At 49.3% G+C, this 27,708-nt stretch overlaps 1 protein-coding gene across 3 annotated transcripts in view; it reads right to left on the bottom strand.

Moving 5' to 3' along the window:
* Positions 1-27,708, bottom strand: part of XDH (xanthine dehydrogenase) — a 440,380-nt gene that overhangs the window by 251,882 nt on the left and 160,790 nt on the right. Inside the window, exon 1 of one of the 3 annotated variants that reach the window (XM_063918959.1) lies at positions 324-535. The exons of 1 other annotated variant lie outside the window; for it this stretch is intronic. In XM_063918959.1, coding sequence (XP_063775029.1) covers positions 324-401 — 78 coding nt within the window. In that variant the 5' untranslated portion in view covers positions 402-535. Of the gene's footprint in view, positions 1-323; positions 536-27,708 lie in introns of those variants that run through there. One more of the 3 variants, XM_063918954.1, reaches the window with a different exon arrangement.

Raw genomic sequence — 27,708 nt, 5'->3', positions numbered from 1 at the left:
ATTACATTGCACTAATAATAAGTAGCAAGGTGATCTAAATAGACACAAAACATATTATTCTCTTTGACAATAATTTAAGTAAGAACCTGCACTGTACACAACACTTGCACAATGCTCACTATTGTTAAGACTTTTTGTGTTATTTTTTAAAGAGAAGCAACTTTCTACTAGGAAGAAAAAATGTAAAAAATACAGTAACATTAATTACTGCTAAATGGTAATAAAACTGTTTGATATGGTAGGTAGGCTGATATTCTGCAAAGGCATTGCCAATCTGCTAATTACTCCTTAAAAATGAACGTAAATAGAGAGTGCACCTTTACCTTTTTCCCATTCACAAAAAAAATCAGCTCATCCGACGAATTTGCTGTACCCGCGGCTTCCTGCTGAAATTTAACCATTGCTGCAGAGTGAAATCCCTTTGAGACAGTAAAGATGCTTTACAGGAAATATTCAGTCCCTGCAGTGTCATTTATACGTCTGATTCCTCAGTCAGACAGTGGTAATAGGTGAGATTGCAGATCTTACTCTTGGTATTATACAAGTAATTACATGATTGGGGAGGTGCAGTCCAGCCCACTTTGGGAGCCAATGACCTGAAATACAAAGTGTATTTGCATTGCACAGGAACTTCAGCACGGTCAACCATTTTAAACAATTTGAGATGCTCCCTCATTTGACATGGCTAAAACTCTGCTTTTATATGGGTCTGCTATTGCAATTAGTTGCCTCCTTTACTGCGCTACATCCTGATTGCAAGGCTGCAACCCAGGCTTCAACATTCTGTCATTACCACAAAAGAGGCTCACACTAATACCCCGAAAATCAATTCTTGTGGCTGTTGTGTGTGGGTGGCAGTGTATTCCACAATCATATGATCAGCTGTGATATTCATATTTATTCACAGTATGTACTTCATTACGGGAACAGTGGTATTTGTGTCTGGAGACGTATTCCAGGGAATGTACTTTTTAAAAAATATTGGCAACTCTGGATTATCCGTTATACAACCTAGGCTTCAAAATAGTACCCTGTGGCCAATTAGAGGTCCGGATTACCATAACCCCACTCTATAGTCAGCCGGGGACCGGCACCTCGTCCTCCTCACCTGTTTCTCACTTCTCCAAGACTTCTCTCACGCTGCCCCTAGTCTATGGAAAACTCTCCCTCCCTCTATCACACTTGCCAGTGCTGGAAATGCTCCCTCAATGCTCACCTATTCACCATAGCTTTACAGACATCTGCCTGGCCCATTCTTTTCTTCCTACTGGACATCCTTACAAAAGTACATCTCTCCAATACCCCTACTCCTTTTCTTCTCTTAGAATGTATGCTCTCACACAGGGCCAGCCCTAGGCACACGGCTATGGGGTGGGCTGAGCAGAGTTGCCAACCATCCGGGATTACTCCATATAGTCCGGAAATCAACAGCAATGTCCTGAGTCTGCGTTATTCCGGGGATCCGATCTGAAGATCGACACTGTCTAGGTTGACAATGTTTAGGTCGACCACTATAGGTCGACAGTCACTAGGTCGACAGGGTTGGAAGGTCGACAGGGTTTCTAGGTTGACATGTGCTAGGTCGACAGGTCAAAAAATCGACATGAGTTTTTCAAAAATGTTTTATTTTTTTGAACTTTTTCATACTTAACGATACACGTGGACTATGATTGGAACGGTAATCTGTGCCGAGCGAAGCGAGCCATGCGAGGGGACACGGTGCACTAATTGGGGTTCCCGGTCACTCTACGTAGAAAACCACACCAAAAAATAAAAAATCTCACGTCGACCTTTTGACTTGTCGACCTAGCACATGTCGACCTAGAACCCCTGTCGACCTTCCAACCCTGTCGACATAGTGACTGTCGACCTACAGTGGTCGACCTAAACATTGTCGACTTAGACACTGTCGATCTAATGATCCACAGCCGTTATTCCGGACAGGGATTGCACGGCAGGGAATTTCTGCTCCTCTATGAGTATAGAACTACATGTGCCTATCTCGTACCGCATCCATCGCCTGGCAACAGTCACTCTTCTCCTCTTCCCTCTGATGTGATCAACAGTAGCCAGGAGAAGCCAGTTGCCTACAACCAATCAGCAAGTTGAGCAGCGCATGACTTGTGACCAATGGATGCACAGGCGGCCAGGAGAGCTCTACGTGTGAACCGTCTCTACTGCTGCCGCAGTCTTGGAGACTGGGTGGTCTGCTAGTGGGGCAAATCGGTGGTACTGAGCTGGGTATCAGACGTGGGCAGCGGGAGGATGCCGGACAGGAAGGTGAGTGGAGTTACACGGTATTCTTAGGGGCAGTCACCAGCACAGGTCCCTGGGGGGTTGCCTGTCCCTGGTGCTTTTGTACTATGGAGGCTCCTAGGCAGTCGAAATCTCGGGGGGCCCCTCGCCAATTATCTCCTAATACGTTTTTATATTTTCCCAACCAACAGTCTCCGACCTGGAACCTGTAATGTGAATCTGATGTCTGTGGTTTATGTACTGTAAGTTGTTAATGGAAACATTACATTAATACAGTATTTTCGCTATAGAGTCTTTAATGTAAAGTTTTTGTTTCTTCGAGTTGATTATTTTTTTTTTCTCTTTTGGAAACAATGTAAAAAAGTTTGGTTGTCATTTTTTTTCAAGATCAAATATTATTTTGATCCGTTGTGGCAGGGCCCCAGAAAGGCGCAGGGCCCATAGGCTAATGCCTACTCTGCCTGCTTGGTAATCCGGCACTGTGTAGAGTGCTTAGTATCTGGAGCAGGAACAGGCTCTCCAGCTGTTGTACAGTAAGTCCCAGCATGCCCTCTCACACTTTTGCAGTGCAGGTGCCATTGAGACCTGTTCCAGCATGATGCTGTGCAGGGCCCTCACTCCCCTTGTACCGCCCCCTTCCTTAGGCTCTTTAACTCAACCAATAGGTTTACTCTATGACTATACTTACATATGTAATTACCTGTATGCATATATGTTATTACTTTCAGCACCCTGTCTAGTATCTTTGCTCTGTATGGCGCAGCGCAAATTTGTGGCGCCTCATAAATAAATGCTAATAATAATAATAATAATAATAATAAAAAGACCACACTGTGATAATATCAACATTACTCGCTACTAGTGGGGTGTAACTAGTTATTTGTGGGTCCCATAGCAACATTTGTTATGCAGAGGCAAACGCAGAATATCTGGAAGGGCGGTGTCCAAGCTCATGCATAATTAGCATGTAATAAGCTATATTACGGTGCAGTGTATGTCAGACATATACAGGCCCAATGATGACGGTAGGCCACTTACCAGGGTCTCTCTCTAGTGTATGATTGAGCACTCAGACCCACAGACGCACACACAGTAGACTTGGTAGGAAAATGTGCTATCACTGGGCATGTGCAGCAGCTCCATTCCCCCCTTTATACTGCATGCAGTAACTGCTGGCCAGGCAACTGGAAACCCCCCTGTGTTTGCCAATGTTATGGCACTATGAACCGCAATAAAATCTCCCATAGATACATGGAATAGACAAGGATGGCAGCCCCCCCGCCCCCTCTGCTGTGTGCCCCACAGCATCTACACCCATGGGCAGATTGGATGTTTCAGTCACCAGCTAGTTTCTCGGTGGACCGATGGGTCTATGGTGAGGTCTGATGAGGAAGAGTTTAATTTTTCATATGTGGCCCCACCCCCAGTAGCCTTGCAGAGGGGTCCTCTTTCACTCGCAACGATTCAGGGGTGACCCGGGAGGAAACCAAAACTTTCATTGCTGCTGCTCAGTCATCTCCCACTCACTTAGTGCGTTGGGAGGGGGGAAGGGCACCACATTCTGTCACCTCTAGATGACACGGGCGGTGCTACCATCTGTCAGCCCACCTCCCCCCTCCGCTTCCTACTGTAATGGGAAACAATGTGAAGATGAAGGGATGAGGAGCCATACGGAGCAACCAGTCAACCCAGAAGACTGAGAAAGTAAGGAGTGGGTTTGGTGCTGGAGGAATACAGAGCAGGATGATGATGGTTGAGGGACACGGTAGGATGATGACAGTTAGGGGCACAGAGGAGGATGATGGTAATGGAGGGATGCAGGGGGGGTGTTACTGAAGAGACATGGGGGTAGGTGTTGGAGAGACAGCTGGGTGGCACTAGAGATGCGGGGGGAGGGGTTTGAAAGATGCAGAGCAGAGAAGGATAAGGCTAGAATGAAAGAAGTAGAGGGGTGTGAGGATGTAAAGAAAGGAGACAGGAGGCTGGAGTGACAGGGGGCATTATTCTGTGGTGGTAGGAGGCCAGAATGACACGAGGCGGATTGATGTGGATAGGAGGCTGGAGTGACATGAGACAGAAGGATGGAAAGACAGGAGGCTGGAGTTACAGGAGGTAGGAGGCTTCAGTGACGTGACATTAGACTGGAAAGACTGGAGCTTGGAAAGACGGGAGCTTGCAGTGATAGCTAATCTGCCTGGGGCAGGAGACAGGAGAGACCCGAAGGCAGTGGCGTCATGAGGGAGGTGCGGGGGGTGCGGCCCGCACCCGGGTGTCACCCTTCAATGGGGTGACACCAAAACGAGCCGTGCACTCACACCCGCACCCTCAACCCATCCACTGACATTACCAGGTCCGCGCACCGCGGCTCCGACCGCGGCTCCGACCGCACCCCCTTCTCCCCTGCACCAAGCGGTAGCACAGCACACAGGCCCGCACACCCGCCAGCACAACACCGCTGCGGCCGGGTCCGGAGCTCCGATCGGGCAGGTCAGTATGCAGCGGGTAGCGGTGGCGGGGTGAATGGGTGTGGACGGGCGAGGGGGGACCCATGGCCCACCAGCCTCATCCGCCCTCTCCGATTATCCGGCAGAGCGGCTGGCTGTGGGATGTCTGCAGAGAGCAAGTGTATGCTTCCTGGACCTCGGTCGCTATGCTCGCTGTGAGGTGGACATGAGATAGCCGGAGGTGATGGGAGTTGGACATAAGGGGAGCTGTAGGGGCTGTGAGATGGACCTTAGTGTTTTGTGTATTCAGTATTTGTGTTCATTTATCTGTTACTTCACTTGTAATCTGTGTGTGCTGATCCACTGTATTTTGCTGAAACCCTGTATAATAGTCACTTGCTCTACTTGCTCTAACAAGATGACATCCGCTATTTAATGAAAACAATGCACCTTCCTGTGCTGCTGCATGATAGGTGCTGTGGTGGGATAGGGGTACTAAGGGCCCGATTCAGACCTGATCGCTGTTGTGCGAATTCGCACAGTAGCCAATTATCAAATGACTGCACATGCATATGCAATGCAATGCGCAGACGTGTTGCCAAACAGCGACAGGATGGTGCAAACATTTTTATCACAAAGCGTATGTAAGCTGACAGGAAGCGGATGTTTGTGGGTGGTAACTGGCTGTTTTCAGGGAGTGTCATGAAAAACGCAGGCGTTCCCAAGCATTTTCAGGGAGGGTGTCTGACATCAGCTCCGGCCCTTATCAGCCTGTTTCTATTGCACTGTAGGATTAAGTCCTGGGCTACGTACAAACTGCACACACTGGAAAAATTATTTGATGGTGATTGAGTTGCAAACAGATTTGCAACTGTCTAGCGGAATTTTTGCACGGCGTATACATGCATTCATACACCATGTTCCGTCATTTGCGGCGTAGACGTGAAATTTGTTGAACAAGATTATAATGCAATTAACACATCATCAACATCCTCAGAGTAATTCTTAATGGAGGAACTCTTTCTAAAAAAATTGTTTTGTGGGGCTCCAAACAAACCAATCATTTGACGGTCCCTGTCACTGTAATGATTGGTTTGTTAAACTGTGCATGTCCTGTTTAATATATACAACATAAGGGAGGGTGGGAGGACAATTTCATCTTGCACCTTATTTCTTTGCATTATGTGCTCCCTGGAGCATTTTTTGGGGCAGTTTCCAAAACTGCCATCCTGTCTGACACTGCAGTGCCACTCTTAGATGTGCCTGGTGTTTGTGCCACCTACTTCTGTCACTTAGCTTAGTCATCCAGCAACCTCGGTGCAACCTTTTGGCCTAAACTGGATTAAAATAATATTGTGAGATGTGAGGTGTTCAAGATAGACTGGAAATTAGTGGAAATAAATGTTATTGAGGTTAATAATACTGTAAGAACAACCAAAACCCGAAAAATGGCCAGGCGCACATCTCTACTAAGTATTACGTGTCATGTGAAGCAGGAGGAGGTCCATGGGGGGTGACACCATGAGTCACCACACCGGGTGACACCAACCCTAGTGACGCCTCTGCCCGAAGGGTAGAAGGCTGGAGAGACACAGGGAGCACTAGTCTGGTTGAACCTCTGTTGTATGATGATGATGACACTGGTTATATTCCTACACAAACAGGCATCTCCTAGACTATGTGATATCCACCATGATTAGTGAATATCAAGTGAAGACACTGTCTGCCCAGAGAGAATCAGTTTCTTCAGAGGATCCCCATTGCAGAGAAACCACCATATAGATAAGGTGTATTTTTTATTTAGTTCACCCATAAAAACTGTAGAGATTTTTTATTTTTCATATCCCTTACCTCGATACCATCATACCCCCTTCGACGTGCACAAAGGTCACGATCTCCACTACTAGAAAGCCTATAGAGAGCAATTTCATTAATTTTTCCAGGGACACATTCAATTCCCAATCTGCCCCTGCCTCCACCCACTGCACCAATGGTAGTTAGGCCCTTACCCTAGAGAAGATTCCTGCATTTCCTCAAGTTTGGTCATACTAACATTTATAGCAAGTGCAAACACTAGGGTTTGGTTACTCATTTTGTATGGCATTTGAAAGAGAATTGTGAGGCGAATATTATCCCTAGATAGCAAGACTGGGGCAATTGGGCAGTTGCAAATTTGGGTGCTGAGTATGGTGCATATACAAGGTTCAAGATATATGACATAACTGTGGTGCATTTTGGGTGAAGGAAAAATGTGACCACCAAATTTACTCTAGCTACAGATCCAGAAAGCTCCAATACACTAGACCAGCGGTTCTCAAACTGTGTGCACCCTGGGGTGCCTCGGGACCCTTGCAGGGGTGCCTCAGGTTTGTGGTCCAGGACCAATTCAAATTATTTATGGTCAATGTAACACTTCATTTAATATTTCTTTCTAAATTTCTCAGTAAGAAACTTTTGGCCTAGGGGTGCCATGAAAAAAATTCTGATACTCTAGGGAGCCGTGATTCAAAAAAGTTTGAGAACCCCTGCACTAGATTGTTCACTCACATGCCGCCCTCTGGTGATTACTTCCAGAAACTGTCCAAGCTACACACCAGAAATCAATAATTACAGGTAGAAGATAAAGTCATCCAGCCTTCCTTAATCTGTGTTAGCCCTCTTATTTGGGATTTGGTGTCTTCAATTTCAGGATGTACCAGATGATCAAGGGTGTATATAACCTCAGATTATAGGAAATATATAGAAAAACACCTATGTAGCATTTTTGTTTTATTATTCAAATCCAGTTTAAAAATGCATAGCTATAGTAACAAGTAGTAACAACAGCCTATCTGTATTTCTTGTCAAGGGCAGAATTCATAAACCTTCCTGAAGTGGCACAGCTGGTGCCCAAAATATCACTCCAAAAAGGCATGAAGATGTTCTGGCAAGATTGCTTAATAGTAACTGCATAGACATATGAAAGCAGCAATCTTCGCCTACGCGTTTCATCCTTAGGGGTATATTCAATTGAAGTTGAAAACTGCCGTCTGTCGAAAAGACGGCAGTTTTCGACTTTTTAAGGTCGAATCCTGATTCGGCCTATTCAATACTTCCCTAAATTTTTTGACAAGTCGATAAATTCGACTTGTCGAAAAGCACGTGGATCGGCGGAATAGCTGCCGATCCATGTGCTTGTGTCGAAAACGTGGCCAAAACCGACAGGTTTTGGCCCCCTTTTCGACCATCTCAGTTCGACATCAAAATGACTGAGATGCAGACCCAGAGGAGGCAAGGGGGGGGAGCCGCAGGGAGACGGGGGGGGGGGGGGGGAGACGGCGGGCATACAGGGAGATAGATCAGTGCTACAGTAGCGCTGCAACTGGATGTCACTCAGCCGCCCGACCTCATGGCAGCTTCCACCCGACTCCAGCACGCTGCTGGAGCCGGGTGGAAGCTACCGTGAGGTCGGGGCGGCTGAGTGACATCCTGCTGCAGCGCTACTGTAGCGCTGATCTTCCCTGTATGCCCGCCGCCGGGATCCGGTCTGAAGATCGACAGTGTCTAGGTCGACAATGTTTAGGTCGACCACTATAGGTCGACAGTCACTAGGTCGACATGGATGGAAGGTCGACAGGGTTTCTAGGTCGACATGTGCTAGGTCGACAGGTCTAAAGGTCGACATGAGTTTTTCACATTTTTATCTTTTTCTGGGGATTTTTTCATACTTAACGATCCACGTGGACTACTATTGGAACGGTAAAGTGTGCCGAGCGAAGCGGTAGCGGAGCGAAGGCACCATGCCCGAAGCATGGCGAGCGAAGCGAGCCATGCGAGGGGACGCGGTGCACTAATTTGGGATCCCGGTCACTTTACGAAGAAAACGACACCAAAAAAAAAAAAAAATCCTCATGTCGACCTTTAGACCTGTCGACCTAGCACGTCGACCTAAAAACCCTGTCGACCTTCCATCCATGTCGACCTAGTGACTGTCGACCTATAGTGGTCGACCTAAACATTGTCGACCTAGATACTGTCGATAAAACGAACCACCCCCCCGCCGCCTGTCCCCCCTCTGGTCTCCCCGTGGCTCGCCCCCCTTCTTCTCCTCTGCGTCCCATCTAAATTCGACTTGAAAAAGTCGAATTAAGATGAGATTGAATAGGGTTTGTCGGATCCATTCCGACAAATACATGTCGGAATGGATCCGACTTTAATTGAATATACCCCTTAGAATTCATCAGGGGGATGTGCTGCTGCCAGGACAGAGGAAGATTTAATATAGTGAACTAAAATGGTAGCACAACCCTCAAACAATGGCCAATCACTGGAAACATGTGGATGTGATGTAATGTAAGTATATCTAAGAATCTGGAATCGCAAAAAAAGTTATTCAAAAATGGCCAAAATGCACTATTAGGTTCTTAATAAAGCTCAAGACTAGCACAGGTGTCAGTTGTAAACTGTATGTACATACAATCTCAGAGAAATTCCAGCATCAAAATATGAAATACTTTCAATTTAGTAAAAAATAGAAAAAGAAAAAAGCACATAGTATACTAGAAATTAGTGCAAACACGGCCACAATATAAATACTAATGATAAACACTAATATCAAATAAAAATGTACTTTATAAATATATATTATAAATAATATATTTATTTATTTATTTTAAAGCATTAAGGGCCTCGATTATCACCATCCGCATATGACGATGCGGATGACAGGTGATAAAAAGAGCCAAACTCGCAATGTGATAATTGAGTACATCGCACGGATATATAAATTATCACATGCAGGGACCGAACTTGCGTTAGTATCACAGGGGCACACTGTTGTATTTTTTTCCGTTTTTTTTTTTTTTTTCTTTTTAAATAGATTCGTCCAGATCGCATTATGGTAAATGCGATCTGGGTTACTAAAACAATTGCAAATTAAAGGGTTTGGAGTCGTTTTTCACAAAAACTGCTCCAAAAGCGCTCTAATACAGTTGATGAAACTAAAATAATGTGAAAAGGGTGGAAAAACACCCTTTTTCACATTATTTTAGTAAAAAATGGAGGGGGGGGTAATGTTTACATCCACCCAGCCAGGGCCATCTTAACGTATAGGCACACTGGGTAGATGCCCAGGGCCCCACAATTGGATGGGCCGTCAAACAAGGTTGAGCTGGTCCTGAAGGCATCTGCCTCCTGGGCTGGTGCTTCCAGAGCTTCTTGGGAGGAATGGAGAAAATGCTGCTTGGCCACTCTGATTGTGAATTACTCCCAGCATTCTCTAACTGCCTCCCAGGCAGCAGAAAGACACTGAATGGCTGTCAGCTTGCTGATTGGTGGATGGCTAGAGCTATCCACCATTTAGAGTGCAGCTTTCTCTACCTGCCTCCATCTTGCAGCCAGCTTGCTCATTGGTGGATGGCTGGAAAGTCATTGGGTAAATGGTGTTGTGCCCATTTTCCTGGTGTTTTGTGCATGTATAGTAGAGAAATTGCTGGGAAAATGGCCCCTGCGCCATTTTCTCAGCTACCTGTGCATGCACAGTAGACTCACCCATTGGCACCTATAAGTCCCATGATTAAAGCAGCACACACCCTAAACAAACCCCAGTCCCCCAGGACGCACAAGCAGCTCCTGCTGATTTAAATGATAAGCGGCATGGCTATATTCTGTGTGAAATAGCGGCTGTATCGGCGTACCTAATTATGTTACAGAAAGGGGAGATAGAGGACTGCTGCGCCTCGGAGAGCTGCAGTGGGGATACCAGCAGATGATCACTCAATCACCCTGGAACACAATATACAAGAAAGTGCGGGATCCCGTCTGCGCTCATCCAACAACAATAAGCATAAATACAATGAGTGATAGATTCCCAATGGAATAAGTCTATGGCTAAATTATAGTCTCTTTTCGTTCTTATACAAGGCGGAAGTGCCAAGTGTAGGGAGACTCAATGAATGCCGTACTCACAAGGAGTCGTGGTATGTCCCGCACGTCGGGGTGTCTTTGGTCGCTTGGTTCTTCTCTACCTTGTCCGAGGTGGAAAGTTCTTGTCCTCGTAGTTGGAAAGAGGAAAAAGTGGAAAACAGAAGAGCAACTGATGGTGTAGTATGTTCATACAAGCAGGAGATCACTGAATAAATGAGGGGTGGAATACAGGATTATCTTCAACGTGACTCTAGGGGTAGTGGTCCGTGATTTTCATCCTTTTGGTGCGTGCTGGTATACAAATGGAGGTGATGGGGATGATTGGTGATTTAACGCGTACCTTACTCACGTTAAATCAGGGTTGATCTTCCATATAAAGGTATCTTTGCTCCTTCGTCGCTCGTCCTTCTTCTTATTGTCCCTCCTTCATCGCAAAGACGGTACTGGATTGAAATGGTTTTCTCGGTGGAAAAGCAGGAGAGAACAAATAATAGTGTAGTATGTACGTAACGGCACGTAATTAGGTGACTGTTAAAGCAATAGATGGCTTTTGTGCTCAGTTGATAGTCAGATGCGTACCACACTCACATCCATACGGGGAAGGAGAAAACACATAAAGGTATCTTTCCCTTGGACTGGGATAGTATCATTCAGTCATTCACACCTGGACTGGACACAGGATGGATGAGAAATGGGCGTACCCGACTCACACTCAAAGGTGTGGAGGTCTACACGTAGCGGTATCTTTGGGATGGTCTTGTACGTCGTGGCTCTCCCAAATCTCACGTGGATTGCGGTGTATATGAAGGAGGAGAGTGAAGTGTCAATAAATAATAAAGTATTGACACGTAAAAAGGATTTATTGGAACACAGACAAAATTTTTTACAAGAAATGGCAACAAACCAGTGGTCAATACAGAGAAGGCGCCAGCGGGGTGGGTGAAAGATGTAAAGTCCGGATTAACCTCACCTTAGCTGGTACCGTCCTATTGGATCACTGGTAGTCCTGGCCCTCACACCAACGCGTTTCGACTTAGGAGTCTTTTTCAAGGTGTGTCTTGAGGGCACTGGTACAGATATTTATACCCCCTGACAGGATGTCATGTGATGGGGGTGGGGTTACACAATTGTGCAACAAGTATGTAGAAAACCAAGTAAAACTTACATAAATGTGACTTAACACGTAGACATCAACATGTTAAAATGACATACTTAAAACTTATATAAAATACATCGTTAGAAATGTATAAAAAAGTTACTTCCTGTAGTGTGGAACGCATATGTCACCGAAGTGACGTCAATGCGTTCCACGTAGGACAGAGGGAATAATGTGAATGATTAAAACATGGGGTGCTCGTCAGTGATAAAACCCTAGTGCGGGCATAATGTGAAGGGACATAGTACAACATTTAACCGAGGGCGCAAGCATGCATGGTAGAGACATGCTCGCGCTCCCGGAAGTGAAGTTGGGCATTAATACAGTGAACCGCAAAGGCAGGAAGTCACATGCCTGCGTTCCACCGGCCCCGCGATCGAGATCCTTCCTGTAGGTGGAACGCAAACAAAGTGTTGTGCGTTCCACACAGCGTAACAGGTCCCGGCAGTATACAGTGGATTGGTTAAGAGCTAAGAACGGGTTATGGTTTATGATTGAGGTAATCAATTACTGCAGCATATATAGACAGAAGACCATTGTTAATGTGGTGAATAAATAGCGCCCTACAAAAATAAAATAATATAAGATAAAAAATATGAAAATTGTAAAAAGAAAAATTATATCAACAAAAACGGACAAGAATGATACAGAATAATAAAAAATAATATCTGATAGGTCCATTAAAAAATACAAGTGACCTTAATCGATATATGGATGATATCCAAGGTAAAAGGATGGGGAAGGGGAAATTACAGAGATTCATGAGGGGATGGGATGGGTTGGCAGTTTTTACAAAAACCATTTGGTCTCAAATTCTAGATTGAGACCTTTGGTTTTTAAAGTCCCCAGATTAAATATAGTCCTCATCTCGGTCCGAGCAAGTCTTTCTTCCAGGTCACCTTTTCTCCAGTTCCCTTGTACGGCTTGGATACCGCAGAATAAGGCTAGTTCCGATGTCTTGCAGTCATGTACTTCCTTAAAATGTGCTGAGATCCCATGTGTTGGTAGTCCCTTCTTAATATTTCTTAGGTGTTCACCCATTCTTTCTTTGAGTTTTCTCGTGGTTCTCCCCACATATTGTTTGTTGCATTTGCATTGTACAAGATATACCACATTTTTGCTGTCGCATGTTATAAATTCACCAATTGTAAACTTCTTTTGGTTGCTTGTGGACGTATAACTTGTTACGACTGATGTGCTGCTTTTACAATTACGGCACATCTGACAGGTCCCGCAGCGATAGAAACCTTATTCTTGATGGTCAAAGTTCTTTTGGAACTTCCAATGCACTTTTGACTAAGCGTTTCCGTAGGTTATCTGCTTTTCGATAAATGAATCGCGGTTTGTCAGGTATATATTGTCTGAGCACGGGGTCCTGTTGGAGTAATCCCCAATTCTTTCTCACGATCTGTTCGAATCCTTTATACTGGCTGTTGAATTTCGTAATGAAGGTGACTTTGTCACCCTCAATTCCTTTTCCGCCTTTCTCAGAATTCGCTGCAGGTCTTATCATCAATTCTCTGTCTGTTAGTAGATATTTTTCATAGGGTTCGTCCAATGTTTTGGTTTGATAACCCTTTTTATGAAATTGCTTCTTCATCAGTGTACCTCGGTCTTGATAGTCTCTTAACTTCGAGCAGTTCTTCCTTATTCTGTGGAACTGGCTACCTGGTACCGAAGATAGCCAGTTGGGATGATGGTTGCTGCTAGAGGGGATAAATGAGTTACAATCGGTCGGTTTTGAGTAGGTTTTGGTTTGTATAGTGTCGTCTTCGATAAATATAGATAAATCCAAGAAATTTACATTAGAAGTGCTCTTCTGGAAGGAGAGTGTGATGTTCCTGTCGTTGGAGTTGAGATAATTACAGAAAGCATCCAAAGAGGTGGCATCACCCCTCCAGATGAAGAGAATATCATCTATATAACGCTTCCATAGCACTAGGTTCGCCCCATATTCAAGGTTATTATGGACAGATTTTTCCTCCCAATGGGCCATAAATAAATTAGCGTAACTAGGGGCGAACCTAGTGCCCATGGCTGTCCCATGTAATTGAAGATAAAAGGAACTGTCAAACCAAAAAAAGTTGTTTGTGAGGATGAATTCAATGCTTTCCAGCACGAAAGATGCTGTGTCACATGGGATGGTGTCTTTTTCCAAAAAATAAGTGGTAGCTTCCAGACCGTGCTGATGGCTGATGGAAGTGTATAGTGACGTGACGTCAGCTGTCACAAGGGTAAATTCAGATGACCATTTAATATGTTGGAATTCCTGTAGAACAGCTGTGGAGTCCCTTAAATAAGAGGCGGTGTTCTGTGCCAATGGTTGGAGGATATGATCTATATATTGAGATAAATTTGCTGTAATTGACTCTGTGCCGGCTACTATTGGTCGTCCTGGCGGATGTGAGTTGTCCTTATGGATCTTCGGGAGAGTATAAATGACTGGTATGGATGGGTGAGCGATGGTGATGAAATCCCGTTCCTTCTCTGTGATCACTTTTTTACGTTCGTATTTGGTAAGGAGATCTGTCAATCTTTTGGATATCCCTTCCGATGGATTTGCTCTGAGTTTTTTGTAAGTTCTGTCATCATTCAGCTGTCTTATTATCTCTCCCTTATAGTCCTCTAGGTTCTGGACCACCACAGATCCCCCTTTGTCGGCTGGCTTAATCACAATGGTGGTGTTATCTTGGAGACTTTTCAGGGCGTCCTTTTCTGCCTTAGTCAAGTTGGACTTGGTGGTGTTCTTAAAAGAGGTGTTTTCGAGCTCCTCTTTAACAATTCTCTCGAAGCTCTCTATGAAACAACCTTTCTTAAATGTGGGAAAGAAAATTGACTTGGGTTTGAAGACCGAAGGGGTAGAGTCACTTATGTTCGTGCTGTTAGGTTGATCATGAAAGAATGTTTTCCCATAGAAATGTGAGAAAGGATAAATATGAGAATCTATTTAAAGCACAACACGATTCTGTAGAATTAGCTGATGAAGACTTAGAGAACATTATGTCGAAACTAGAACGGGCACTGTTGAAGGAAGGAAAAATCTGGTGGGAAGTCATAGCATTGGAGAGGTATTTGTCCGAAGAAATCATACCCAGAGGACTAAGAATTGACAAACTACCTACCTTCACCAATAAATCATCAGCATTCGAAGATGAATGGATTCGGATTATTGATTCATGCTCCATGTCCCTCATGAGACTTATCGTCCGGGAAAGGACGAAAGAATTGAAAGAACTCGAAACAGAGATTGAAACACTTCGAGTTACCGTAGAACCATTCATGGATTTGTCGGACTTTAAGGACATGGAACAAGAAATTGTCGAGAAGATCACCATGAATGAAAAAGAACTCATGGAAAAGAAGAAAAAGAAATATATAAGAGACATTAATGATTTCAAAGATGGGACACAACACCAGCAAACTAACAAAGGAAAGAACTTTTTCAGACATAAAGAAACCAAGAATACAGTAAGATTCGCAGAGAATGGAGATAGGGTAATTCCAGAATGGAGACAGAATTGGAAGGACAACAGATATAGAAGGAGCCCACTAAGGAATCACTATAGAGAACAGTGGACACCAAGACAGAGGACCCCATCATTCAGGGAGCAACCAGGACGGTATAGAAGCAGGAGAAGCAACCCACGAGACGAACCTTCCACTAGATACAGACCGAATCCAAGATGGCTACCAAGACGGTCCTTTGAAGACAGAGAAAGAAGAGGAAATAGATCAGATTCAGGATACAGAAGAAGACACATCACTCCTGAACCCACCATAAGAACATCTGGTAGGTTTCATCCACATAAGGGGCAGGAAGACAACGACAAAGTTTTTTTAGGACAAGGCCGGTCCATCAGAAGCCATTTCAAAAAAAGAAACCCATAAGAAGAGGAAAACGAGGACTGGCTTCTTCTAAGAAACATCGGACATCCTATCACCTTAATAAGAAAAGGAATCACATATCGACCATCCCTAACAGTTCCATTCTGGACGACGGAGTACACAACCCTGAGGACGAAATTGCATTCACTAGAATTTATAATCTCAGCAATCATGTCCTTACTAGAGATGAAGAAAATGTCCTCAAAAAGGGACTCAAATACGCACCATCTAGCAAACTTGACAAATTTGGGGCTTATATTGACCTGCAAAGATTCATCAGGAAGTTAACCTTAAAGAAATTCTTTCATGATCAACCTAACAGCACGAACATAAGTGACTCTACCCCTTCGGTCTTCAAACCCAAGTCAATTTTCTTTCCCACATTTAAGAAAGGTTGTTTCATAGAGAGCTTCGAGAGAATTGTTAAAGAGGAGCTCGAAAACACCTCTTTTAAGAACACCACCAAGTCCAACTTGACTAAGGCAGAAAAGGACGCCCTGAAAAGTCTCCAAGATAACACCACCATTGTGATTAAGCCAGCCGACAAAGGGGGATCTGTGGTGGTCCAGAACCTAGAGGACTATAAGGGAGAGATAATAAGACAGCTGAATGATGACAGAACTTACAAAAAACTCAGAGCAAATCCATCGGAAGGGATATCCAAAAGATTGACAGATCTCCTTACCAAATACGAACGTAAAAAAGTGATCACAGAGAAGGAACGGGATTTCATCACCATCGCTCACCCATCCATACCAGTCATTTATACTCTCCCGAAGATCCATAAGGACAACTCACATCCGCCAGGACGACCAATAGTAGCCGGCACAGAGTCAATTACAGCAAATTTATCTCAATATATAGATCATATCCTCCAACCATTGGCACAGAACACCGCCTCTTATTTAAGGGACTCCACAGCTGTTCTACAGGAATTCCAACATATTAAATGGTCATCTGAATTTACCCTTGTGACAGCTGACGTCACGTCACTATACACTTCCATCAGCCATCAGCACGGTCTGGAAGCTACCACTTATTTTTTGGAAAAAGACACCATCCCATGTGACACAGCATCTTTCGTGCTGGAAAGCATTGAATTCATCCTCACAAACAACTTTTTTTGGTTTGACAGTTCCTTTTATCTTCAATTACATGGGACAGCCATGGGCACTAGGTTCGCCCCTAGTTACGCTAATTTATTTATGGCCCATTGGGAGGAAAAATCTGTCCATAATAACCTTGAATATGGGGCGAACCTAGTGCTATGGAAGCGTTATATAGATGATATTCTCTTCATCTGGAGGGGTGATGCCACCTCTTTGGATGCTTTCTGTAATTATCTCAACTCCAACGACAGGAACATCACACTCTCCTTCCAGAAGAGCACTTCTAATGTAAATTTCTTGGATTTATCTATATTTATCGAAGACGACACTATACAAACCAAAACCTACTCAAAACCGACCGATTGTAACTCATTTATCCCCTCTAGCAGCAACCATCATCCCAACTGGCTATCTTCGGTACCAGGTAGCCAGTTCCACAGAATAAGGAAGAACTGCTCGAAGTTAAGAGACTATCAAGACCAAGGTACACTGATGAAGAAGCAATTTCATAAAAAGGGTTATCAAACCAAAACATTGGACGAACCCTATGAAAAATATCTACTAACAGACAGAGAATTGATGATAAGACCTGCAGCGAATTCTGAGAAAGGCGGAAAAGGAATTGAGGGTGACAAAGTCACCTTCATTACGAAATTCAACAGCCAGTATAAAGGATTCGAACAGATCGTGAGAAAGAATTGGGGATTACTCCAACAGGACCCCGTGCTCAGACAATATATACCTGACAAACCGCGATTCATTTATCGAAAAGCAGATAACCTACGGAAACGCTTAGTCAAAAGTGCATTGGAAGTTCCAAAAAGAACTTTGACCATCAAGAATAAAGGTTTCTATCGCTGCGGGACCTGTCAGATGTGCCGTAATTGTAAAAGCAGCACATCAGTCGTAACAAGTTATACGTCCACAAGCAACCAAAAGAAGTTTACAATTGGTGAATTTATAACATGCGACAGCAAAAATGTGGTATATCTTGTACAATGCAAATGCAACAAACAATATGTGGGGAGAACCACGAGAAAACTCAAAGAAAGAATGGGTGAACACCTAAGAAATATTAAGAAGGGACTACCAACACATGGGATCTCAGCACATTTTAAGGAAGTACATGACTGCAAGACATCGGAACTAGCCTTATTCTGCGGTATCCAAGCCGTACAAGGGAACTGGAGAAAAGGTGACCTGGAAGAAAGACTTGCTCGGACCGAGATGAGGACTATATTTAATCTGGGGACTTTAAAACCCAAAGGTCTCAATCTAGAATTTGAGACCAAATGGTTTTTGTAAAAACTGCCAACCCATCCCATCCCCTCATGAATCTCTGTAATTTCCCCTTCCCCCATCCTTTTACCTTGGATATCATCCATATATCGATTAAGGTCACTTGTATTTTTTAATGGACCTATCAGATATTATTTTTTATTATTCTGTATCATTCTTGTCCGTTTTTGTTGATATAATTTTTCTTTTTACAATTTTCATATTTTTTATCTTATATTATTTTATTTTTGTAGGGCGCTATTTATTCACCACATTAACAATGGTCTTCTGTCTTATATATGCTGCAGTAATTGATTACCTCAATCATAAACCATAACCCGTTCTTAGCTCTTAACCAATCCACTGTATACTGCCGGGACCTGTTACGCTGTGTGGAACGCACAACACTTTGTTTGCGTTCCACCTACAGGAAGGATCTCGATCGCGGGGCCGGTGGAACGCAGGCATGTGACTTCCTGCCTTTGCGGTTCACTGTATTAATGCCCAACTTCACTTCCGGGAGCGCGAGCATGTCTCTACCATGCATGCTTGCGCCCTCGGTTAAATGTTGTACTATGTCCCTTCACATTATGCCCGCACTAGGGTTTTATCACTGACGAGCACCCCATGTTTTAATCATTCACATTATTCCCTCTGTCCTACGTGGAACGCATTGACGTCACTTCCGGTGACATATGCGTTCCACACTACAGGAAGTAACTTTTTTATACATTTCTAACGATGTATTTTATATAAGTTTTAAGTATGTCATTTTAACATGTTGATGTCTACGTGTTAAGTCACATTTATGTAAGTTTTACTTGGTTTTCTACATACTTGTTGCACAATTGTGTAACCCCACCCCCATCACATGACATCCTGTCAGGGGGTATAAATATCTGTACCAGTGCCCTCAAGACACACCTTGAAAAAGACTCCTAAGTCGAAACGCGTTGGTGTGAGGGCCAGGACTACCAGTGATCCAATAGGACGGTACCAGCTAAGGTGAGGTTAATCCGGACTTTACATCTTTCACCCACCCCCGCTGGCGCCTTCTCTGTATTGACCACTGGTTTGTTGCCATTTCTTGTAAAAAATTTTTTGTCTGTGTTCCAATAAATCCTTTTTACGTGTCAATACTTTATTATTTATTGACACTTCACTCTCCTCCTTCATATACACCGCAATCCACGTGAGATTTGGAGAGCCACGACGTACAAGACCATCCCAAAGATACCGCTACGTGTAGACCTCCACACCTTTGAGTGTGAGTCGGGTACGCCCATTTCTCATCCATCCTGTGTCCAGTCCAGGTGTGAATGACTGAATGATACTATTCCAGTCCAAGGGAAAGATACCTTTATGTGTTTTCTCCTTCCCCGTATGGATGTGAGTGTGGTACGCATCTGACTATCAACTGAGCACAAAAGCCATCTATTGCTTTAACAGTCACCTAATTACGTGCCGTTACGTACATACTACACTATTATTTGTTCTCTCCTGCTTTTCCACCGAGAAAACCATTTCAATCCAGTACCGTCTTTGCGATGAAGGAGGGACAATAAGAAGAAGGACGAGCGACGAAGGAGCAAAGATACCTTTATATGGAAGATCAACCCTGATTTAACGTGAGTAAGGTACGCGTTAAATCACCAATCATCCCCATCACCTCCATTTGTATACCAGCACGCACCAAAAGGATGAAAATCACGGACCACTACCCCTAGAGTCACGTTGAAGATAATCCTGTATTCCACCCCTCATTTATTCAGTGATCTCCTGCTTGTATGAACATACTACACCATCAGTTGCTCTTCTGTTTTCCACTTTTTCCTCTTTCCAACTACGAGGACAAGAACTTTCCACCTCGGACAAGGTAGAGAAGAACCAAGCGACCAAAGACACCCCGACGTGCGGGACATACCACGACTCCTTGTGAGTACGGCATTCATTGAGTCTCCCTACACTTGGCACTTCCGCCTTGTATAAGAACGAAAAGAGACTATAATTTAGCCATAGACTTATTCCATTGGGAATCTATCACTCATTGTATTTATGCTTATTGTTGTTGGATGAGCGCAGACGGGATCCCGCACTTTCTTGTAATTATGTTACAGTCTATGGCTGGAATACACTGTATTCATTACACACAGGAAATAGGCATAGGGGCTGCTTGTGCATCTAAGACGCATTTTCCGTGGGCAAAATGTGCAAAAGTTACATGTACAGTACACGGACTATTTTGAGAGATCAAAGTCTTTTTTTTTTTTTTTTAAGGTCAGAAATAATAATAAACAAAAATTATTTGTTGTAAATGTACTGTATATGTGTGGTTTGTAATTGATTTTCAACATTGACAAATACAACTTGCCCCCCAAAAAACAGGTCCTTTTATGGCTGTAGAGCTGTTTTGTGTCTGACTTTCAAACCTGGACTCCATTACATCGGCCAAGTTGTATGCTTAACATGAGCAGAACATCTGGATCTGAATTTTTTCCGGCCGCTCTACTTTAGAGCAGATAGCGCCCGAGTTTTCACGCACTCAGCCGCTAATACATTGGCCGCTTTTGCAAACTGTCTGACTTTTGCGGCCTCCTCCTCCCCTGTATTTATAAATTTTTTAAATCACAATTTAATACAATTATAATCCCCAGACATCCTCCAAAATCCCGTGCTTTTGCACATGAACGCCTCCTCATTGGTGTTGGACTGACTGGAATGGGCAGGGCTGCCTGGAGGGGGCCGGAGTGAAAGAGGGGGCGTGCTGTAGTCCGTGCTGCAGTGAGTAGTAGCAGCAGCCGGCGCAGCCTACAAACAGAGAAGCGGCCTGTTGTGGTGAGTGTGAGTGTGTGTGTGTGTGTGTGTGTGTGTGTGTGTGTGTGTGTGTGTATCATACTTGCCTACTCTACCGGAATGGCCGGAAGGCTCCCAAAAATCGGATGTCGCTCCTGGCCCCCCGGAAGAGTGGCCAAGTCTCCCAGCCGGGCGCCCACCACCCACAACCCCCCCACCACCACATCCCCTAGCAAACCCCCGGCGGCGCAGTTCAAAGTGGGCGGTCTGGGGATCAGATGACATGAATCGCGTCATCCTGGCCCCACCCCCTGTATTGCAATGCCAATATTATCGGCATTGCTAGACAGGGGGCGGGGCCATGATGACGTGATTGTGCAGCCACGCCCCAACCCCGCCCCTAAACGTCATCCTTCCTCATCGCCACGCCCCTGCTGCTCCGACCTGGCTGCCTCCTCCCGGAGGGGGCAGCCAGATTGTCGGTAAGTATGGTGTGTATGTGTATGAATTTGGCATGTGTGTGTATATTACATGTATGTATGTGTTTGAGTGTGACGTGTATGTGTAAGACGTGTGTGTGTAAGACATGTACGAGTGTGACATTTGTGTGTGTGTTTGTGTGTGTGTGTGTGTGTGTGTGACATGAGAGTAGCATGGCTGCCAGGGCAGATCAGGCTTATGTCTGAAAGGGGTTGAGCCGGGAATTTCCCAGGTCTCAGGTTTAGTGTGAAAGGGGGTCCCAGCCAGAGGAGTCACTAGGGTTGGTGTCACCTGGTGTGGTAACTCATGGTGTCAGCCCCCATGGACCTCCGCGTGCGTGCGTGTGTGTATATATATATATATATATATATGTATACACACACACACATACGGTGATCGAAGAAGGAATTTTGGAGTGGGGGTATGGAAAATTGAAAGGGGTAGTGTCCACTCGAAGAGGGTACTGTGGCAGACACCGAAAAAGGGGTGTGGCCAATCAGAAGGGGGGTATCCTTAAGAGGCACTGGGTGAGAGGGAGGACACATGGTGGAGGAAGGGACTGAGGAGGACGGGGGCATTGGGTGAGAGGGGGATGCAGGGTGGGAGAAGGACATAATGGATAGAGGGACAGAGGAAGGGGGAGATGCTGGGTGGGAGAGGACGCAGAGTGGGAGGGGGACATGCCTGGTGGGAGAGGACGCAGAGTGGGAGGGGGACATGCTGGGGACTGGGACGCTGGGTGGGAGAGGACGCAGAGTGGGAGGGGGACATGCTGGGTGGGAGAGGACATGCTGGGGACTGGGACGCTGGGTGGGAGAGGATGCAGAGTGGGAGGGGACATGCTGGGGACTGGGACGCTAGGTGGGAGAGGACGCAGAGTGGGAGGGGGACATGCTGGGGACTGGGACGCTGGGAGGGAGAGGACGCAGAGTGGGAGGGGGACATGCTGGGGACTGGGACGCTGGGTGGGAGAGGATGCAGAGTGGGAGAGGTTTGGACGCTGGGTGGGAGAGGATGCAGAGTGGGAGAGATTGGGACGCTGGGTGGGAGAGGACGCAGAGTGGGAGGGGGACATGCTGGGGACTGGGACGCTGGGTGGGAGAGGACGCAGAGTGGGAGGGGGACATGCTGGGGACTGGGACGCTGGGTGGGAGAGGACGCAGAGTGGGAGGGGGACATGCTGGGGACTGGGACGCTGGATGGGAGAGGACGCAGAGTGGGAGGGGGACATGCTGGGAACTGGGGCGATGGGTGGGAGAGGACACAGAGTGGGAGGGGGACATGCTGGGGACTGGGACGCTGGGTGGGAGAGGACGCAGAGTGGGAGGGGACATGCTGGGGACTGGGACGCTGGGTGGGAGAGGACGCAGAGTGGGAGGGGACATGCTGTGGACTGGGAGGCTGGGTGGGAGAGGACGCAGAGTGGGAGGGGGACATGCTGGGGACTGGGACGCTGGGTGGGAGAGGACGCAGAGTGGGAGGGGACATGCTGGGGACTGGGACGCTGGGTGGGAGAGGACGCAGAGTGGGAGGGGACATGCTGGGGACTGGGACGCTGGGTGGGAGAGGACGCAGAGTGGGAGGGGACATGCTGCGGACTGGGACGCTGGGTGGGAGAGGACGCAGAGTGGGAGGGGGACATGCTGGGGACTGGGACGCTGGGTGGGAGAGGACGCAGAGTGGGAGGGGGACATGTTGGGGACTGGGACGCTGGGTGGGAGAGGACGCAGAGTGGGAGGGGGACATGCTGGGGACTGGGACGCTGGGTGGGAGAGGATGCAGAGTGGGAGGGGGACATGCTGGGTACTGGGACGCTGGGTGGGAGAGGACACAGAGTGGGAGGGGGACATGCTGTGGACTGGGAGGCTGGGTGGGAGAGGACGCAGAGTGGGAGGGGGACATGCTGGGGACTGGGACACTGGGTGGGAGAGGACGCAGAGTGGGAGGGGGACATGCTGGGGACTAAGACGCTGGGTGGGAGAGGACGCAGAGAGGGAGGGGGACATGCTGGGGACTGGGACGCTGGGTGGGAGAGGACGCAGAGCGGGAGGGGGACATGCTGGGTACTGGGACGCTGGGTGGGAGAGGACGCAGAGTGGGAGGGGGACATGCTGGGGACTGGGACGCTGGGTGGGAGAGGACACAGAGTGGGAGGGGGACATGCTGGGGACTGGGACGCTGGGTGGGAGAGGACGCAGAGTGGGAGGGGGACATGCTGGGGACTGGGACGCTGGGTGGGAGAGGACGCAGAGTGGGAGGGGGACATGCTGGGGACTGGGACGCTGGGTGGGAGAGGACGCAGAGTGGGAGGGGGACATGCTGGGGACTGTGACGCTGGGTGGGAGAGGATGCAGAGCGGGAGGGGGACATGCTGGGTACTGGGACGCTGGGTGGGAGAGGACGCAGAGCGGGAGGGGGACATGCTGGGGACTGGGACGCTGGGTGGGAGAGGACACAGAGTGGGAGGGGGACATGCTGGGGACTGGGACGCTGGGTGGGAGAGGACGCAGAGTGGGAGGGGGACATGCTGGGGACTGGGACGCTGGGTGGGAGAGGACGCAGAGTGGGAGGGGGACATGCTGGGGACTGGGACGCTGGGTGGGAGAGGATGCAGAGTGGGAGAGGTTTGGACGCTGGGTGGGAGAGGATGCAGAGTGGGAGAGATTGGGACGCTGGGTGGGAGAGGACGCAGAGTGGGAGGGGGACATGCTGGGGACTGGGACGCTGGGTGGGAGAGGACGCAGAGTGGGAGGGGGATATGCTGGGGACTGGGACGCTGGGTGGGAGAGGACGCAGAGTGGGAGGGGGACATGCTGGGGACTGGGACGCTGGGTGGGAGAGGACGCAGAGTGGGAGGGGGACATGCTGGGGACTGGGACGCTGGGTGGGAGAGGACGCAGAGTGGGAGGGGGACATGCTGGGGACTGGGACGCTGGGTGGGAGAGGATGCAGAGCGGGAGGGGGACATGCTGGGTACTGGGACGCTGGGTGGGAGAGGACGCAGAGCGGGAGGGGGACATGCTGGGGACTGGGACGCTGGGTGGGAGAGGACACAGAGTGGGAGGGGGACATGCTGGGGACTGGGACGCTGGGTGGGAGAGGACGCAAAGTGGGAGGGGGACATGCTGGGGACTGGGACGCTGGGTGGGAGAGGACGCAGAGTGGGAGGGGGACATGCTGGGGACTGGGACGCTGGGTGGGAGAGGATGCAGAGTGGGAGAGGTTTGGACGCTGGGTGGGAGAGGATGCAGAGTGGGAGAGATTGGGACGCTGGGTGGGAGAGGACGCAGAGTGGGAGGGGGACATGCTGGGGACTGGGACGCTGGGTGGGAGAGGACGCAGAGTGGGAGGGGGATATGCTGGGGACTGGGACGCTGGGTGGGAGAGGACGCAGAGTGGGAGGGGGACATGCTGGGGACTGGGACGCTGGGTGGGAGAGGACGCAGAGTGGGAGGGGGACATGCTGGGGACTGGGACACTGGGTGGGAGAGGACGCAGAGTGGGAGTGGGACATGCTGGGGACTGGGACGCTGGGTTGGAGAGGATGCAGAGTGGGAGAGGTTTGGACGCTGGGTGGGAGGGGGACATACTGGGGACTGGGACGCTGGGTGGGAGAGGACGCAGAGTGGGAGGGGGACATGCTGGGTGGGAGAGGACGCAGAGTGGGAGGGGGACATGCTGGGGACTGGGACGCTGGGTGGGAGAGGACGCAGAGTGGGAGGGGGACATGCTGGGGACTGGGACGCTGGGTGGGAGAGGACGCAGAGTGGGAGGGGGACATGCTGGGGACTGGGACGCCGGGTGGGAGAGGACGCATAGTGGGAGGGGGACATGCTGGGGACTGGGACGCTGGGTGGGAGAGGACGCAGAGTGGGAGGGGGACATGCTGGGGACTGGGACGCTGGGTGGGAGAGGACGCAGAGTGGGAGGGGGACATGCTGGGGACTGGGACACTGGGTGGGATGAGGATGCAGAGTGGGAGAGATTGGGACGCTGGGTGGGAGAGGACGCCAAGTGGGAGGGGGACATACTGGGGACTGGGACGCTGGGTGGGAGAGGACGCAGAGTGGGAGGGGGACATGCTGGGGACTGGGATGCTGGGTGGGAGAGGACGCAGAGTGGGAGGGGGACATGCTGGGGACTGGGACGCTGGGTGGGAGAGGATGCAGAGTGGGAGGGGGACATGCTGGGGACTGGGACGCTGGGTGGGAGAGGACGCAGAGTGGGAGGGGACATGCTGGGGACTGGGACGCTGGGTGGGAGAGGATGCAGAGTGGGAGAGGTTTGGACGCTGGGTGGGAGAGGATGCAGAGTGGGAGAGATTGGGACGCCGGGTGGGAGAGGATGCAGAGTGGGAGGGGGACATGCTGGGGACTGGGACGCTGGGTGGGAGAGGACGCAGAGTGGGAGGGGGACATGCTGGGGACCGGAACGCTGGGTGGGAGAGGACGCAGAGTGGGAGGGGGACATGCTGGGGACTGGGACGCTGGGTGGGAGAGGACGCAGAGTGGGAGGGGGACATGCTGGGTACTGGGACGCTGGGTGGGAGAGGGCGCAGAGTGGGAGGGGGACATGCTGGGGACTGGGACGCTGGGTGGGAGAGGACGCAGAGTGGGAGGGGGACATGCTGGGGACTGGGACGCTGGGTGGGAGAGGATGCAGAGTGGGAGAGGTTTGGACGCTGGGTGGGAGAGGATGCAGAGTGGGAGAGATTGGGACGCCGGGTGGGAGAGGATGCAGAGTGGGAGGGGGACATGCTGGGGACTGGGACGCTGGGTGGGAGAGGACGCAGAGTGGGAGGGGGACATGCTGGGTACTGGGACGCTGGGTGGGAGAGGACGCAGAGTGGGAGGGGGACATGCTGGGGACTGGGACGCTGGGTGGGAGAGGATGCAGAGTGGGAGAGGTTTGGACGCTGGGTGGGAGAGGATGCAGAGTGGGAGAGATTGGGACGCCGGGTGGGAGAGGATGCAGAGTGGGAGGGGGACATGCTGGGGACTGGGACGCTGGGTGGGAGAGGACGCAGAGTGGGAGGGGGACATGCTGGGTACTGGGACGCTGGGTGGGAGAGGACGCAGAGTGGGAGGGGGACATGCTGGGTACTGGGACGCTGGGTGGGAGAGGACGCAGAGTGGGAGGGGGATATGCTGGGGACTGGGACGCTGGGTGGGAGAGGACGCAGAGTGGGAGGGGGACATGCTGGGGACTGGGACGCTGGGTGGGAGAGGACGCAGAGTAAGAGGGGGACATGCTGGGGACTGGGACGCTGGGTGGGAGAGGACGCAGAGTGGGAGGGGGACATGCTGGGGACTGGGACGCTGGGTGGGAGAGGACACAGAGTGGGAGGGGGACATGCTGGGGACTGGGACGCTGGGTGGGAGAGGACGCAGAGTGGGAGGGGGATATGCTGGGGACTGGGACGCTGGGTGGGAGAGGACGCAGAGTGGGAGGGGGACATGCTGGGGACTGGGACGCTGGGTGGGAGAGGACGCAGAGTGGGAGGGGGACATGCTGGGGACTGGGACGCTGGGTGGGAGAGGACACAGAGTGGGAGGGGGACATGCTGGGGACTGGGACGCTGGGTGGGAGAGGACGCAGAGTGGGAGGGGACATGCTGGGGACTGGGACGCTGGGTGGGAGAGGATGCAGAGTGGGAGAGGTTTGGACGCTGGGTGGGAGAGGACGCAGAGTGGGAGGAGACATGCTGTGGACTGGGAGGCTGGGTGGGAGAGGACGCAGAGTGGGAGGGGGACATGCTGGGGACTGGGACGCTGGGTGGGAGAGGACGCAGAGTGGGAGGGGGACATGCTGGGGACTGGGACGCTGGGTGGGAGAGGACGCAGAGTGGGAGGGGGACATGCTGGGGACTGGGACGCTGGGTGGGAGAGGACGCAGAGTGGGAGGGGGACATGCTGGGGACTGGGACGCTGGGTGGGAGAGGACGCAGAGTGGGAGGGGGACATGCTGGGGACTGGGACGCTGGGTGGGAGAGGACGCAGAGTGGGAGGGGGACATGCTGGGGACTGGGACGCTGGGTGGGAGAGGACGCAGAGCGGGAGGGGAACATGCTGGGTACTGGGACGCTGGGTGGGAGAGGACGCAGAGCGGGAGGGGGACATGCTGGGGACTGGGACGCTGGGTGGGAGAGGACACAGAGTGGGAGGGGGACATGCTGGGGACTGGGACGCTGGGTGGGAGAGGACGCAGAGTGGGAGGGGGACATGCTGGGGACTGGGACGCTGGGTGGGAGAGGACGCAGAGTGGGAGGGGGACATGCTGGGGACTGGGACGCTGGGTGGGAGAGGATGCAGAGTGGGAGAGGTTTGGACGCTGGGTGGGAGAGGATGCAGAGTGGGAGAGATTGGGACGCTGGGTGGGAGAGGATGCAGAGTGGGAGAGATTG

This window comes from Pseudophryne corroboree, chromosome 4 (genome assembly GCF_028390025.1).
Source record: "Pseudophryne corroboree isolate aPseCor3 chromosome 4, aPseCor3.hap2, whole genome shotgun sequence".
Lineage (NCBI taxonomy): Eukaryota > Metazoa > Chordata > Amphibia > Anura > Myobatrachidae > Pseudophryne > Pseudophryne corroboree.
The sequence above is the reverse complement of the archived record's forward strand: the minus strand, read 5'-3'. Positions and strand labels throughout refer to the sequence as shown.